The sequence below is a fragment of the Bufo bufo genome, chromosome 1 (assembly GCF_905171765.1).
Source record: "Bufo bufo chromosome 1, aBufBuf1.1, whole genome shotgun sequence".
Lineage (NCBI taxonomy): Eukaryota > Metazoa > Chordata > Amphibia > Anura > Bufonidae > Bufo > Bufo bufo.
Window position 1 is genome coordinate 806,906,009 of NC_053389.1, and position 17,747 is coordinate 806,923,755.

The 17,747-nt window shown below is 46.1% G+C and overlaps 1 protein-coding gene across 1 annotated transcript in view; it reads left to right on the forward strand.

Moving 5' to 3' along the window:
- The first annotated feature begins 15,827 nt into the window (after window positions 1-15,827).
- VAMP2 (vesicle associated membrane protein 2) overlaps window positions 15,828-17,747 on the forward strand; it is a 28,536-nt gene continuing 26,616 nt past the window's right edge. The window contains exon 1 of the mRNA XM_040415178.1: window positions 15,828-15,927. Coding sequence (XP_040271112.1) covers window positions 15,926-15,927 — 2 coding nt within the window. The 5' untranslated portion in view covers window positions 15,828-15,925. The remainder of the gene's footprint in view (window positions 15,928-17,747) is intronic.

The window sequence follows — 17,747 nt, forward strand, 5'->3', positions numbered from 1 at the left end:
TTGTTCCTGTGTCCATAGGAAACAGAATCTCACCTGTGACTTCTCCCACGTTACAGGCTCCTTAGATCCTTTAAGTCTCAGTCAGGTTTCAGCTGTTGAAGTAATTTCTGGGGAATAAAACGCAAGCTCCAGGGAATTAGTCCCCTGGGTTGATTGGGATGTGGAAGATCTGGTATTAGATGAATTAGCTGAGCTGTGCTACCACTTGGGGGATCATGTGCCATACATTCAGCACATGGGTTGTAACCCCAGCCTGGGATCACACGGGACTGTGGCTGCGTCTTCTGTGGGATGCACAATTGATGTTTACCTGCAGCACTTCCTGTTGGATTTGCTAACCATTCCCAGCATGCTTTGCGCTGTATTTTTGTATATAACTTCAAATGTTAGTCTTTCCTGGTCACTCTCAGGCAGTCAACCAATAGTATCTCAGTTGTGCTGTCTTTGGACTCCAGGAACGGAGAATTTCAGTAAGAACATTTTAGTCTATTGCGGTTTTGGTGGGTACATTGTCTGGTTTTTGTTGTAGACTTTCTGTTCAACAACCCTATTGAAGTCTATGGGGAAAGGTGCAGAATCGAACAAACCGTATGCTGTGGATTTAAAATCTGCACGACAGGTTAATTTGTGCTCCTAAGGGAAAAAGTCTGAGATTTATAAAATTTCCTTCACTTGTACTGTATTAGACTGCGCTGTCAGGATCTCATGGAGACTCCAGGAAGAAGTCTAGGAAATCCAGACCCTGCAGGAGATGCCGGGACTGATGCTTGCATGGCCTTAGGGGTGGGCGATATGGCCTAAAATCTATATTGCGATATAATTTTAAGCATGTGCGATATATATCGCGATATATTGTTTTCTATATTTGGGGGGCGAGTTTAAACTTTTTTTTACTTTTTATTTAATAACTATTAGTCTCCTTAAGGGCTACAACGTAGAACCCTTGTCATATTCACCCTAATAGAGCTCTATTAGGGTGAATAGGACTTTACACTCTCCCTGCTGCCCTGTGCTTTGTGCACACAGCAGCAGGGAGCTGATCCCCCCCCCCCTCCCCTAAACGGTGCCATCCACAGACACCCCCCCTCCCCTAAACGGTGCCATCCACAGACACCCCCCCCCCTCCCCGACGCTCACAGGAATACATTTAAAAACGAATCAGTAACTTTATTCATTGGTGATCTCTTTACTGTATACCTTACTAGGTCTTAGCTCCGGTAACAGCAGGCAGTGCGGGGGGCGGCGCTCACTCACTGACGTCACGCGCCTGCGCCGCCTAGTGGGAGGAGCAGGTGCGTGACGTCAGTGAGTGAGCGCCGCCCCCCGCACTGCCTGCTGTTACCGGAGCTAAGACCTAGTAAGGTATACAGTAAAGAGATCACTAATGAATAAAGTTACTGATTAGTTTTTAAATGTTCTACTGTCAGCGGCGTGGCCCTGTATAGTCTAACCCCCAGGCAAGCGTCCCTGTCACCATGGGAACGCCTGGGGGTTAGAATATACCATCGGATTTGAGTTTTTCACGCGCTCACTGAGATCGTGAAAACTCAATGATTTACAGTCGGTCCCTCCCCTCCTCCTCTTTTGTCATTGGTGGTCAGCGGCAGCCGCGCACAGTGGGGAGGGAGGGACTCTCTCCTTCTCCACTGTGCCCAGTGTGCCGGCTCAGGAGAAGATGGTGCGCGCAGAGAGCGCGATCATATCGCGGTCCGGCGATATACTCAAAATCCATATCGTGGCACAAATTTATATCTCATATCACCTATATCGCCCACCCCTACATGGCCTATTCATCACATAGATGTCTTGTCTTTGGTTTTTCTGACTCTGCAGCCTCTTTTCTGGTCCAGCCCTTCCTAACATGAGAAGGTCTGGATGGGAGATCCATGCTTCCATTCAGCAGGTGCTATCCTTAAAGGGATTTTCCCATCTTAGACAAAGGGGCATATTGCTCAGATATGCCCCCATTGTCTAATAGGAGCGGGTCCCACCTGAAAGCCATGGAGGGCACACTGCGCTGTCCTCCATTCATTTCTATGGGGCCACTGAAAATGGTTCCCATTTATTATGGAGAGAGAACCTGCGCTCCTCCAGCCACAACTCTCCCCGCTCTGTTCTCCTTGTAGCTGTGGGACCTGCACCGATCAGACAATGGTGGCATATCCTAGCAATATGCCCCATTGTCTGTGCTGGGAATACCCCTTTAAGTAAAATAGTCTTGCAGTTCTAATGGGATATCGGTCATAAAAACAGTCTGCATAATTTATTAAAGTTAGTTAGATTAAGTAGAAATGGACAAAAATGTGCAGAAGAAGCTTGTGAGAGACTGTTCTAACTCCAAAAGCCAAGGAGCGAATATTTCCTGCTCAGCCAGTACTGGAGGACCGACAAGATATTAGATGGAAAGTCTCCTCAGAAGTGCAGGATGTTGTCCCAAAAGCTGATTCCGCTGGGGCAGGAGAGGGCTGTGTCCCTCACAGGAGCCTTCACCTGTGATGGGATTTGGGGATAGAAAAGCAGGCTTCTTATTGAAGGGGATGTCGGGGCTTTTATTATTGATGACCTATCCTCGGGATAGGTAAACTATCAGAGCAGTGTGGGTCCAGCACCACAGCAGTGGTGAACAGGAAGGTAGATGGCACTGCGTAGGCCGTCTCCTCATACAGCTGATATGATATTGACCTATCCTGAGGATAGGTCATCAATTGAAAAAGCCCAGAGCCCTTTAAGTATGGGGGGGGAGTATACTTTACCTTCGGAGGCGCCCATAAAACGGCACGGACAGCTATTTGTAGGACAGGGGCCTGTCGATGTACGCTACCATCCAAGAACCATTTCTGTAAGTCTCTGGGCAATGGTTCACAGACACTGGGTTATTAGATCCAAGCAGAGGCAAAAAGGCCTATCCAGAACTCGCCGGTTCTCTGACACCAAGCATATGAGGGTCAGACTGGAACAGTTCTCTTCTGTATGGTCCAGGACCCCGTCAGACGCTTGGATCTTCTCATCAATAAGAAGAAAAGTGTGTGTGCACCTGGGTTCAGAGAATTCCTTCCAGATGCCTCTTTTCTCCCATTGCAAACAAGAAACCAGTTGTGCTTCATCTCCTCCAGGGATTGTTGGAAAAGGCGGCGTTAGAAGAAGTGCCATCTTCAGAGAAAGGTTCCTGGTAAACTGTAGACTTTTTTTTAGTCATGATGTTCTGGTGGGAAATGTTTTTCTGCCCACAATACATCTCATGGATATCTACCTGCACACCCCCATATTACCCATGATCACAGTACACACAAACTCTTTTCTGGACCCCATTATAGTTAATGGGGCCCGATGGAACAGCTAGTGTGAGGTTAGTCTAATTCACATGCCTACCCTTTGGCGTTTCATCACCAAGATCACAGTGATTCTAACAGGGTCCCTAAGGATGCAAGGTGTGACTGACATCCAGTACCTCGATGATTGGCAGGTGAAGGCATCCTCCAAACCGCTTCTGATGGGTCTGCACACAACCATGTAGATGTCACAAGGTAAGAGCTCCCTGATCAACTACAAGGAGTCACAGCTAGCCCCAACTCAGGAGCTGAAATACCTGCTTTCATCATAAACTCATCAACTAACGATAAAGTTTCAGAGAAGAAGACCGGCACTTCTAACGATAAAGTTGTCTTCAGAGAGGAGAGACGCGAGCATGAAGGGGGCGAGTCACCCTTTTTTCTCACCCCAAAGTGTCCTTTTGCTATGATATGAAAGTGTTGGATTCTTACTCATTCCATGGTGCTGTACACATAAAAAGGGATGTACATACATAATAAAAAACAAGTACAATAAGACAAGTTACAGACTGGTACAGAAGGAGAGAGGGCCCTGCCCGTGGGAGCTTACAATCTACAAGGTATGGGAGAAGGACACAGTAGGTAAGGGTAAAGCTGGTCATACGGTGGTATAGTGCCAGAAGGATCACTGTAGGTTGTAGGCTTGTCTGAAGGGGTGGGTTTTCAGGTTTCCATGGTAGGTGAGCGTCTTATATGTTGCAGAGCTTCAGAGTACGGGGGCTGCACAGGAGGCAAGAAGAGAAGGAGGTCTTGTGAGGATCAGAGATTGCACATGGGAAAGTACCGGCAGATCAGGTCAGATGTGGTGGAGGGGACAGCTTGTGGACGGCCTTGTATGTCATAGTGTTTTGTACTGGATCTAGGCAATGAAGGGACTGGCAGAGCGAAGAGACCGGACAGTAATCGGGGAGATGTGGAGTAGTAGTCGGTTGTCCCTGGCCATGTTATTGAAGGAAATCGCAGAAATAAGGTAATAATGCACTTCATAAAGTAGATGCAAGCATTATATATGGACAAAGTCCTCCCTCTGATGTGATAAAATCTGAGACACTTAGCCAATATATTTTGATCAAAACACATCTGTGCCCGGCTGCTTGATGCACATGGAGGTGACTAGGAGCAGCACACCATATGTGCGGGGTCTGCGCTCCTGAACATAGAAGCCCAATGGCTTAGGTAGGTTTAGCGTAGGATCCGCCTGACCTGAGACCACCTTGGCGCTTGGTAGGCGGGCACAGATGTGTTTTGATCAAAATATATTGGCTAAGTGTCTCAGATTTTATCATATCAGAGTGAGGACTGTCCATATGCAGTATAATGCTTGCATCTACTTTATGAAGTGCATTATTTCTGTGATTTCCTTCAATAATGTGGCCAGGGACATCCGCACATTTATATATCATACCGGGCAGGATGTTTTTCTCTTTTTTTTTTTTTTTTTTTTTTTTTGAGTAGTCGTTTGGCAGAGTTGAGGATAGATTGCAGGGGTGCGAGTGGGAGGCCACAGAGGAGGATGTTACAGTAGTCTATGCAGGAGATGATGAGGGCATGTATAAGCATTTTTGCAGACGCCTGGTAGAGGAAGGTGCAGATCTGAGAGATATTTTGAATTGGAGGCGGCAGGTGATGGAAAGGCCTTGGATGTGCGGTTTGAAGGACAGAGCAGAATCAAAGGTTACCACAAGGCAGAGGACTTGGTGGACCAGGGGGAGTGTGGAGCCATTCACCGTGATAGTTAGGTACAGTTGCAAGAAAAAGTATGTGAACCCTTTGGAATGATATGGATTTCGGAATAAATTGGTTATAAAATGTGATCTGATCTTCATCTAAGTCACAACAATAGACAATCACAGTCTGCTTAAACTAATAACACACAAGGAATTAAATGTTACCATGTTTTTATTGAACACACCATGTAAATATTCACAGTGCAGGTGGAAAAAGTATGTGAACCCCTAGACTAATGACATCTCCAAGAGCTAATTGGAGTGAGGTGTCAGTCAACTGGAGTCCAATCAATGAGATGAGATTGGAGGTGTTGGTTACAGCTGCCCTGCCCTATAAAAAATACACACCAGTTCTGGGATTGCTTTTCACAAGAAGCATTGCCTGATGTGAATGATGCCTCGCACAAAATAGCTCTCAGAAGACCTACGATTAAGAATTGTTGACTTGCATAAAGCTGGAAAGGGTTATAAAAGTATCTCCAAAAGCCTTGCTGTTCATCAGTCCACGGTAATTGTCTATAAATGGAGAAAGTTCAGCACTGCTGCTACTCTCCCTAGGAGTGGCCGTCCTGTAAAGATGACTGCAAGAGCACAGCGCAGACTGCTCAATGAGGTGAAGAAGAATCCTAGAGTGTCAGCTAAAGACTTACAAAAGTCTCTGGCATATGCTAATATCCCTGTTAGCGAATCTACGATATGTAAAACACTAAACAAGAATGGATTTCATGGGAGGATACCACAGAGGAAGCCACTGCTGTCCAAAAAAACATTGCTGCACATTTACAGTTTGCACAAGAGCACCTGGATGTTCCACAGCAGTACTGGCAAAATATTCTGTGGACAGATGAAACCAAAGTTGAGTTGTTTGGAAAAAACACACAACACTATGTGTGGAGAAAAAGAGGCACAGGACACCAACATCAAAACCTCATCCCAACTGTGAAGTATGGTGGTGGGGGCATCATGGTTTGGGGCTGCTTTGCTGCGTCAGGGCCTGGACGGATTGCTATCATCGAAGGAAAAATGAATTCCCAAGTTTATCAAGACATTTTGCAGGAGAACTTAAGGCCATCTGTCCACCAGCTGAAGCTCAACAGAAGATGGGTGTTGCAACAGGACAACGACCCAAAGCATAGAAATAAATCAACAACAGAATGGCTTATACAGAAGAACATACGCCTTCTGGAGTGGCCCAGTCAGAGTCCTGACCTCAACCCGATTGAGATGCTGTGGCATGACCTCAAGAAAGCGATTCACACCAGACATCCCAATAATATTGCTGAACTGAAACAGTTCTGTAAAGAGGAATGGTCAAGAATTACTCCTGACCGTTGTGCACGTCTGATCTGCAACTACAGGAAACGTTTGGTTGAAGTTATTGCTGCCAAAGGAGGTTCAACCAGTTATTAAATCCAAGGGTTTACATACTTTTTCCACCTGCACTGTGATTGTTTACATGGTGTGTTCAATAAAAACATGGTAACATTTAATTCTCTGTGTGTTATTAGTTTAAGCAGACTGTGATTGTCTATTGTTGTGACTTAGATGAAGATCAGATCACATTTTATGACCAATTTGAGCAGAAATCCATATTAATCCAAAGGGTTCACATACTTTTTCTTGCAACTGTATGTTGGGGAGCTGAGTGAGATAGTGGAAAGATGATACATTTTGTTTTATCTATGTAGAGCGAGAGGAGAAGAAGGAGGCTATAGCAGATAAGCATTGCAGGATTCTGGATAGTAAGGAGGTGACATCCGGGCCAGAGAAGTAAATTTGCGTGTCAGCATAGAAATAATACTGAAAGCCATGGGACTCTATGAGCTGTAGACTGAGAAGAGCAGGGGTCCTAGGACAGAGCCCAACTGAGAAAGGGACGAGACAAGGAGGTGGAGTGCGAGTGGGAGACACTAAGGGCCAGATTTATCATTAGCTCAAGTCAAAATTATGGAGTGAAAAAGTAAAAATATTTTGCGCTATCGTTAAAACTGCGCAAAGATTTGCGACTTATTGGCTCTGCGCTATGCTCGCCAGTTTTCTGAAAGTGGGCGTGTTTTCTTATGTAAATGAATCTCTAGACAGATTTACTATTGCGACAATTTAAAAAGTCACAAAAAATTGCGCAGTTTCACACCAGTGAGGACCATGCTTATCTTATGCGACTTTTTAATAGAACATGCGACTTTCTCGTAAAGACGTGCGACTTTTGTAAAGCCGCTTACTGAAGGATAAACTGCGTCAAACCAAATCTATCACAGTATTAAAGGACCATTAATAAATCTGAATTAGCCAAAAGTGATTTTGGACATATGTAAAAGTGGAGTAAGATGTAAGTGTAATGATAAATCTGGCCCTAAATGTCCGGCCTGTGAGGTATGATGTGATCCTGGAGGGGTCCAAGTCCACAAAGCCAAGAGATGAGAGAGTTTGTAACAGAAGGCACTGGTCGGCGGTATCAAAAGTAGAGGACAGGTGAAGGTGAAGTAATGTTGTTTGGCTTCGACAGTTAGCAGGTCGTTGGTGACTTGGTAAGGGCAGTTTCAGTCGAGTGGTGGGGTCGGAGCCGGATTGTGGCCGTTGAAAGAGAGGTGGGAGGAAAGTTTAAGGTGGACATGTTGTTCAAGTAGCTTGGAGGCATATGGGAATAGTGATATGGGGCGATAGCTAGACAAAGAAGATGGGTTGAGGGAAAGCCTTTTGTGGTGGGTGTGATGGCATGTTTAAAGGGTTTCTATCACTTTGTTTCACCTATTTAGCTTTCAGACACTAGCGATCCGCTAGTGTCTGCTTTATCTAACCATCCTAATATAAGAGCTTATTGTCCTGCCGTTTAGCTAAAAAAATAACTTATATAGATATGCAAATGAGCCTCTAGGTGCTATGGGGGCGTGATTAGCACCTAGAGGCTCCGTCTACCTTAACAAACTGCCGCCGCCCAGCGCGTCCCTCCAGCCCGCCCATCTCCAGCTGAAGCGATCCTCTCCGTGCGCGTCTCTGTTCTGTGCATGCGCAGTGAATGTCTGATCGCTTCCCTGCTCAGACATCTCCACTGCGCCTGTTCCTCGGAGCACTATGACGTCATCGGCGCAGGCGCAGTGGAGATGTCTGAGCAGGGAAGCGATCAGACATTCACTGCGCATGCGCCGAATACGAGGACCATCGCATTCCGGAGGAGATGGGCGGGCTGGAGGGACGCGCTGGGCGGCGGCAGTTTGTTAAGGTAGACGGAGCCTCTAGGTGCTAATCACGCCCCCATAGCACCTAGAGGCTCATTTGCATATCTATATAAGTTATTTTTTTAGCTAAACGGCAGGACAATAAGCTCTTATATTAGGATGGTTAGATAAAGCAGACACTAGCGGATCGCTAGTGTCTGAAAGCTAAATAGGTGAAACGAAGTGATAGAAACCCTTTAAAAAAGGAGGGGAAGATACCAGTTATTGACAAGTTAAAGAGATGAGATTAGGACAGCGATAAACACTGGTGAGGTTGTGGATGAGGTGGGATGGGATCGGGTCTAGCGCACAGTTGGTGAGATGTGATCTGGAGAGTAGGGTGGAAAGTTTTATCTCTCTAATAGTGGAGAAGCAGGTTTTGGAGAAGAGGACTGAAAAGTTGCATAGAGGAGCTGTGTGGACTGTAGGCTGAAGCCTTCTCTGATGTTGACGATCTTTTGCTTGAAGTATGTGGCAGATTCCTCAGCTGAGATGAGAGGTGAGGAAGGGGGAACGGAGCGGTAAGTGTTTAGGGTTGTGAGACAGGGAAGATATAAGAGATGAGAAGTTGGCTTGTTTTGCAGCAGAAAGTGTGGATTTGAAATTGAGGAGGGATCGTTTGTATGTGATACAGTGCTCCATAGGGCTCATTCAGACGTCCGTATGTATTTGTTTCCGCAAATTGCAGTTCAGCAAAACACGGATACCGGTCGTGTGCATTCCGTATTTTGCAGAACACCCACGGCCAGCCCTACGATAGAAATGCCTATTCTTGTCCGCAATTGCGAACAAAAATAGGACATGCTCTATCTTTTTGAAATGAATGGATCCACATCCATTCCGCAAAATCTGCTGAACGGACGCGGACATATGAATAATGTTGTGTGAATGAACCCTTAGAATAGGATTTCTTCCTTCGCCGCTCTACACCCTGAAAGCTTCTCTCAGCTCTTTGGTCAGACTGGTGTGCCAGGGTTGCCTGTTAATTATTATTTTGGTTTTGTTATGTATGAGGGGGCGACTGAAAGTCAAGATGTTTGACATTTACACTAACAGATTTTCTGACCAGTCATTGGTCAGATGGTCGTTCACACACACAGATCTTTTGTTATACACACCAACAATTGGTCTGATTGGACAGAAATTGGTCAGATAGTCTGTTGGTGTAAATGCACCCTAAGGTTCCTGCGAGGGTGTGTCAGTTTGGGGGGGGGGCATCTAAAGAGAACGTGAGCAGATTGTGGTCGGATAGGGGTAGAGGTTAGATAGGGAGCAGAGACGGGTAAAGATTAGTGTGTGTGACCTCCTTGTGGGTGGCAGTGGAGGACCACTGTTAGAGGCAGCTGAGTGGTGAGTGTCAATGACTATGTTGAATTCACCCATGATGATAGTGGAGATGTCAGCGGAAAGAAAGTGTAGGGGCCAGGAGGTGGAGGATGACAGCTACTTAGAGGGTGTAGGGAGAGTAGATGCAGACTGAGTATACTTTAAGGGAGCATAATGGAGGGTAGAAGTGGAGTTGGGCTGAAGTAGCAGTTATCTGATAGGAGAAGATCAACTCCTCCACTATGTTTACTGCTGGATCGGGGAGTGTGAGTAAAATGAAATCCACCATCCAAGAGTCCATCTGTGAGCCGTTCATTCATCAGGTAATAGATCCCTTCCTTCCCGACAATCTCCTGCAGTATGGTCTCGGGTAAAGGGATCTTTAGGCATGTTTCACACTAGAGGTAGAGATTCCCTGTTCCGACAGGGAATAGACATAAAGTAGATGAGAAGATGGAAGTAATCCAGGAATCTCCATAGGTGGTCTCCTTAGCTACACAGCATACAATACAGTACACATCTATCACTTGTTTTCTATCTGATCCAATTAGGGGCCCATACATTGTCCTGGACATACGAGGACACAAGGGTGGTGCATTGGCGTAAGTATCTTCTCCATTACTTGGGCTATAAGTTGTGGGTAGAATGGGCACATCTGCTGGGTCACTATTGCTATTATAAGATGAAATCTGTATTGCAGAATGTTCTGAGTGAACCTACCATGAGAAGCTGACAGTATTACAGAGGATCTACCACTGGATAAAAGCAAAGATCATTGGAGTAAGTGGCAAATATTCCTCAGAAGACCCAAGAAAATGAGAAATGATGGAATGTCCTCATACTGTATATAATGAGAGCACAGCAAAACTACAAATAGCACTATAAGCGATGACGACCATTCCGAAGCTTGCTTTTGGATGTATCCCTCGCTGTAAAATGACAGAAGCTGTCTAATTGGTTGGGCTATGTACAGTATATATTTACTACATCTCTCCCCGTTATTAGCAAAAAAGATTTAACCCTTTATTATTTGTCTTTTTATTGTAGGACGACCCACTACCTGTGGTTCCCAGAAAAGACCGGCTCTGAATGTGAGATCATACTCCATGGTCCATTTGCGGTATGTCCTGTGCCGTCCTAATGTCACCACTTGTCCTCATAGAGTCCTTGGCTATAGTGCTTGTCCTGAGTGAGAGGAAGGAGGAGGGAGAACCCTCTAATTTTGATGAAGAACCCGACCCAGAATCAATGCTGACAAATACAGGTGAATCTGAGGACAACAACATTCTCTAGAAGATCAAGGAACTTGTAAAGTGCCGATTTATAAACCAAGAGATTGGGGTACAAGAGTCCAGGAGAACACCAGTTGTGCCGAATGAGGAACGTCCTGGACCATCCATGACTCCCACTCTTCAGGATGTGAAAGAGAGGCCAAAGTTCAAGTATAACATTGCATTCAGTAATATGTCCTGGGTAATGCAATGCCTCCTAAGAACCAAGGATGCAACTTTCGTCAATAAAAATTAATTGGGAGAGGATTCTGGTCTATGAACGTCAACAAACTGAAGCACCAGAGTCTAGAACACCAGGAGCCAGAACATCGGAACCAAGATAGGCAACTTTAGAGATAACTAAAAGACTGCCTCAACTAACCATCACACATGTCTGACCTGTTCCTGATTGATCATTGCTCCATCCATGTGACAGGATTCAATGATCCCTGATCTCTTTTCCTTGGTTACTTTGGGCGATACTGCTCTGTTTCTCTTTTTTTTACCATCTGTCGTCAGTGAGGAAAACCGGATGTTCACCCCCTGTGGATGGCCGCAAGCCTTAAGTTCTCACAGGTGTAATGCTACCTGTTGATGGCAAATAGCTCGGCTATCGTTATCTGTGGATGGCACCGGTGATAGATAACATCTCTGCGCCTCAGGGAATCCTGAATCAACCACTGACTATACAGTAAGACTGCCTCATACCACTGTGAAGAGTACCTCACCCCATAACATAATGGGGGTCTACATCACTCCATACCATTGTGGATGTCTACATTACTCCATATCATCGTAGTGGTCTACATCACCCCATTCTATCGTGGAAGTCTACATTACTCCATACCATCGTAGTGGTCTACATCACTCCATACCATTGTGGATGTCTACCTCACCCCATACCATTGTGGATGTCTACCTCACCCAGGGGCTCATGGGCTTGGTGCAAGAGTCAAGTTTAGGCCCCCATCCCCTCAGTGCTTTGTGGCAAAGGGCAGGGAAGCACATAGTCTTCCTAAAGCAAAAATTGAAACGGCAGCCCCCATGCCAAATTCTTGACCTAACCCCTTCCCTCCAGCCAGAGGTGTAACTTGACCAGCATGCACTTTCTATAATACCGGTGTCTTCTTATATGGCACAAGGGTCTTTGGGCCCCTCAGGCTCCTGGACCCGTTAGTGACTGGTACTTCTGCACGCCTTATAGCTACGCCCCTGACCTCACCCCATACCAACCTGGACGTCTACCTCACCCTATACCATCCTGAAGGATACTTCCACCAATGTCCACAGCATGGTTGGACCTTCTTCTATTATTGCAGCTTAATAAACATCATAAAGTTGTAGAGTAAATCTTATATGTAGTGATAAGACAACTAACAATAGCAGACGGGGAAATAATAATCTAGGGGGCGCTATTATACTCACTGACTACCATTTAGGAGGCTAGGCGGAGGCTGATCATAATATACCCATATAACGTGCGCTCTCTAATGACGCCCCCCTGATTATGGTATACTTACTGACTAGTTGGACTGGAGCAGAGATCATTGGGGTCTCCAGCTCCATCTCATGTGGGGGAGCTGCTGCTGCAATCCAGTGGCTGCACCTGCAGATGAGGAGCTTCAGGAGATCACTGATGACAGGGTGTGTCCTCGCTGCTGACATCCGTATACCGCACACGGAGGTACTCACACCGACATTTTCCCCGGATTATCCCTAATTTTCAGAGATAGTCCCAGGGTACCAATATGGGTAGAGCTAAGCCCCATCGATAAGTGGGGTCCTGGGAATGTTTGGGGCTTACATGGCCCAAGTTCATCAACTACAATGTTGGTAATATGTGAGAAGTATAAGTGTTAGTGGACAGCCCCTTTAAGGACCTGGTGTAAGATACAGGAAGGGGTTGCCCATGGCAACTAAGCAGATAGCATTTTTAATATTTCCAGAGGCCTTTGATAAATGAGAGCTGGGATCTGATTGGTTGCTATGGGAACTGATCCTCTGCTCCCGAACTCATTGATTATTACATCTATAATTATGACGTGTTCCGTCAGACCGGGGCCTGTTCTTCCTGTGTCTTGCTCCACACGTGTCTAGGATCCCTCCCACCTAACAGGTGGCCCTCTGCCGTCAAGGTGCCAATCGGAGTCCGCCATTTCTCTGCATCTGGGAAAGCTGAGTGATCATGAATATGGCCGATATGGGTCACCAACCAACTTCCCCCCGACTCCTGAACGGCAACAGAAGAAGTACCTCAAACATGGCTTCATGACTCGATGGATTTACCGGCGGGATTCGGGAAAAGTTGGAGCTGTAATGGCATCATGTTCGGCCTTCCATTGGTTGATGCCCTTTGGGTGTTCTCCATAAGTGTAGGAACATTCATACCATACAGTGTGGTGCCCAAATAACAGCGCCATACAGTGCCACACAATACCGCCATACAGTGCTCAAATAACAGCTCCATACAAAACATCATCTAATAACAGCGCCATACAGTGCCACACAATACCGCCATACAGTGCCACACAATACCGCCCTACAGTGCTCAAATAACAGCTCCATACCAAACGTAATCTAATAACAGCGCCATACAGTGCCACACAATACCGCCATACAGTGCCACACAATACCGCCCTACAGTGCTCAAATAACAGCTCCATACCAAACGTAATCTAATAACAGCGCTATACAGTGCCACACAATACTGCCATACAGTTCTCAAATAACAGCTCCATACATAACGTAATCTAATAACAGCGCCATACAGTGCCACACAATACCGCCATACAGTGCTCAAATAACAGCTCCATACAAAACATCATCTAATAACAGCGCCATACAGTGCCACACAATACCGCCCTACAGTGCTCAAATAACAGCTCCATACAAAACGTAATCTAATAACAGCGCCATACAGTGCCACACAATACCGCCATACAGTTCTCAAATAACAGCTCCATACATAACGTAATCTAATAACAGCGCCATACAGTGCCACACAATACCGCCATACAGTGCTCATATAACAGCTCCATACATAACGTAATCTAATAACAGCGCTATACAGTGCCACACAATACCGCCCTACAGTGCTCAAATAACAGCTCCATACAAAACGTAATCTAATAACAGCGCCATACAGTGCCACACAATACCGCCATACAGTTCTCAAATAACAGCTCCATACATAACGTAATCTAATAACAGCGCCATACAGTGCCACACAATACCGCCATACAGTGCTCAAATAACAGCGCCATACAAAACATCATCTAATAACAGCGCCATACAGTGCCACACAATACCGCCATACAGTTCTCAAATAACAGCTCCATACATAACGTAATCTAATAACAGCGCCATACAGTGCCACACAATACCGCCATACAGTGCTCATATAACAGCTCCATACATAACGTAATCTAATAACAGCGCCATACAGTGCCACACAATACCGCCATACAGTGCTCATATAACAGCTCCATACATAACGTACTCTAATAACAGCGCCATATAATGCCACACAATACCGCCATACAGTGCTCAAATAACAGCTCCATACATAACGTACTCTAAGAACAGCGCCATACAGTGCCACACAATACCGCCATACAGTGCTCATATAACAGCTCCATACATAACGTACTCTAATAACAGCGCCATATAATGCCACACAATACCGCCATACAGTGCTCAAATAACAGCACCATACATAACGTACTCTAATAACAGCGCCATACAGTGCCACACAATACCGCCATACAGTGCTCAAATAACAGCTCCATACATAACGTAATCTAATAACAGCGCCATACAGTGCCGCACAATACCGCCATACAGTGCTCAAATAACAGCTCCTTACAAAACGTAATCTAATAACAGCGCCATATAACGCCACACAATACCGCCATACAGTGCTCAAGTAACAGCTCCATACATAACGTAATCTAATAACAGCGCCATATAACGCCACACAATACCGCCATACAGTGCTCAAGTAACAGCTCCATACATAACGTCATCTAATAACAGCGCCATATAATGCCACACAATACCGCCCTACAGTGCTCAAATAACAGCTCCATACATAACGTAATCTAATAACAGCGCCATACAGTGCCACACAATACCGCCATACAGTGCTCATATAACAGCTCCATACATAACGTACTCTAAGAACAGCGCCATACAGTGCCACACAATACCGCCATACAGTGCTCATATAACAGCTCCATACATAACGTAATCTAATAACAGCGCCATACAGTGCCACACAATACCGCCATACAGTGCTCATATAACAGCTCCATACATAACGTACTCTAAGAACAGCGCCATACAGTGCCACACAATACCGCCATACAGTGCTCATATAACAGCTCCATACATAACGTAATCTAATAACAGCGCCGTATAATGCCACACAATACCGCCATACAGTGCTCATATAACAGCTCCATACATAACGTACTCTAAGAACAGCGCCATACAGTGCCACACAATACCGCCATACAGTGCTCATATAACAGCTCCATACATAACGTAATCTAATAACAGCGCCATACAGTGCCCTTTGGCAGGCATCTCTGGCGGAGGTGCCCCCTATGTGACTGCACAGGCTGAATTATATTATACCGCACAGTCGTGGCGGTTATGAATGCCCAAGAGCTGACAATCTAAACGGATTCATTGATATGACTGCGGTCCAGTGCTATGCTCCTATCAGCCATTTCCTGACTCCCTCCTGCCACTGATGGGTCCCTGCCCCCCGCCATCCTTTATTACGCACTGCTAGGGTGATGCCAGGAACAGAGGTGCAGCAGGCGGGCTGCAATGATATAGGTGATATATACAGCACACACTGTGACACATTGTATCTATGAATAATATATAGCACTCCAGCCCTCCTCCCATCCCCCTCCTTCATCCCCTCCCTGCCCCCTCCCCCTCCGCAAAGCCCCGGATGTCAGTGACGTCATTGAGAGCCATCTTTTGTCAGGAGCTGGAGAAGAAGGAGCTGCAGCAGCACCAGAGCCTGAACAGCACCCTGCAAGATGTAAGTGTCCTTCCCCATCCCCCTCCCTGCACCCTACATCTGCACACGACACCCCCATGTAGCTGTACTACTCCCACAGGGTATGTAGTGTCGCACCCTGCATCCAGACGGGGACCATCCCAAATCCGTGCCCTGCACCCACCGCAATCTGCTGTTGTGTCACACACTGCAGGAGCACACACATCACACCGCAGTCTACGTCCCCTGCCGGGGGGACACCGGTGTGAGCTGTGGCCGACCAGAGGCCGGTGTCACACCGACCCACACTGCAATCTGCGGATGTGTCACACACAATGTCAGCACCCTGCTAGTGTGACACACTCATATGCTGCAGCCGTCCGGGTGCTTGTGTGACACACTCATCCACTGCACAGAACTGGAGGCCGATGGCAGGAGCACACACGCGTGACCCACTGCACCCTGACAGATTGTAGTGTCACATACGGCGACCATCCGAGCACTTGTGTAACACCAGCTAATGCCAAATGTCACCCATCTGTACACTGTGCCCCCAAATAAAGCATGATGTCACCCATCTGTGTATAGTGCATCCGACAGCACCCAGTGTCACCCATCTATATACGGTGTGCCCAACTACAGCCTAATGTCGCCCATCTATATATATACTGCGCCCAACTACGGCCTAATAACACCCATCTATATACAGTGCGCCCAACTACAGCCTAATGTCACCCATCCATATATACTGCGCCCAACTACAGCCTAATGTCGCCCATCTATATATATAGTGCGCCCAACTACAGCCTAATGTCGCCCATCTATATACAGTGCGCCCAACTACAGCCTAATGTCGCCCATCTATATATACTGCGCCCAACTACAGCCTAATGTCGCCCATCCATATATACTGCGCCCAACTACAGCCTAATGTCACCCATCTATATATATACTGCGCCCAACTACAGCCTAATGTCGCCCATCTATATATATAGTGCGCCCAACTACAGCCTAATGTCACCCATCTATATATATACTGCGCCCAACTACAGCCTAATGTCGCCCATCTATATATATAGTGCGCCCAACTACAGCCTAATGTCGCCCATCTATATATATACTGCGCCCAACTACTGTCTAATGTCACCCATCTATATACAGTGCACCCAACTACAGCCTAATGTCACCCATCTATATACAGTGCACCCAACTACAGCCTAATGTCACCCATCTATATATATACTGCGCCCAACTACAGCCTAATGTCACCCATCTATATATATACTGCGCCCAACTACAGCCTAATGTCGCCCATCTATATATATAGTGCGCCCAACTACAGCCTAATGTCGCCCATCTATATATATACTGCGCCCAACTACTGTCTAATGTCACCCATCTATATACAGTGCACCCAACTACAGCCTAATGTCACCCATCTATATACAGTGCACCCAACTACAGCCTAATGTCACCCATCTATATATATACTGTGCCCAACTACAGCCTAATGTCACCCATCTATATACAGTGCACCCAACTATACCATAATGTCACCCATCTATATATACACTGCGCCCAACTACAGCCTAATGTCACCCATCTATATACAGTGCACCCAACTACAGCCTAATGTCACCCATCTATATACAGTGCACCCAACAAGAGCCTAATGTCACCCATCTATATATACTGCACCCAACTACAGCCTAATGTCGCCCATCTATATACAGTGAGCCCAACTACAGCCTAATGTCACCCATCTATATACAGTGCGCCCAACTAGAGCCTAATGTCACCCATCTATATATACTGTGCCCAACTACAGCCAAATGTCACCCATCTACCTACAGTGCACCCAA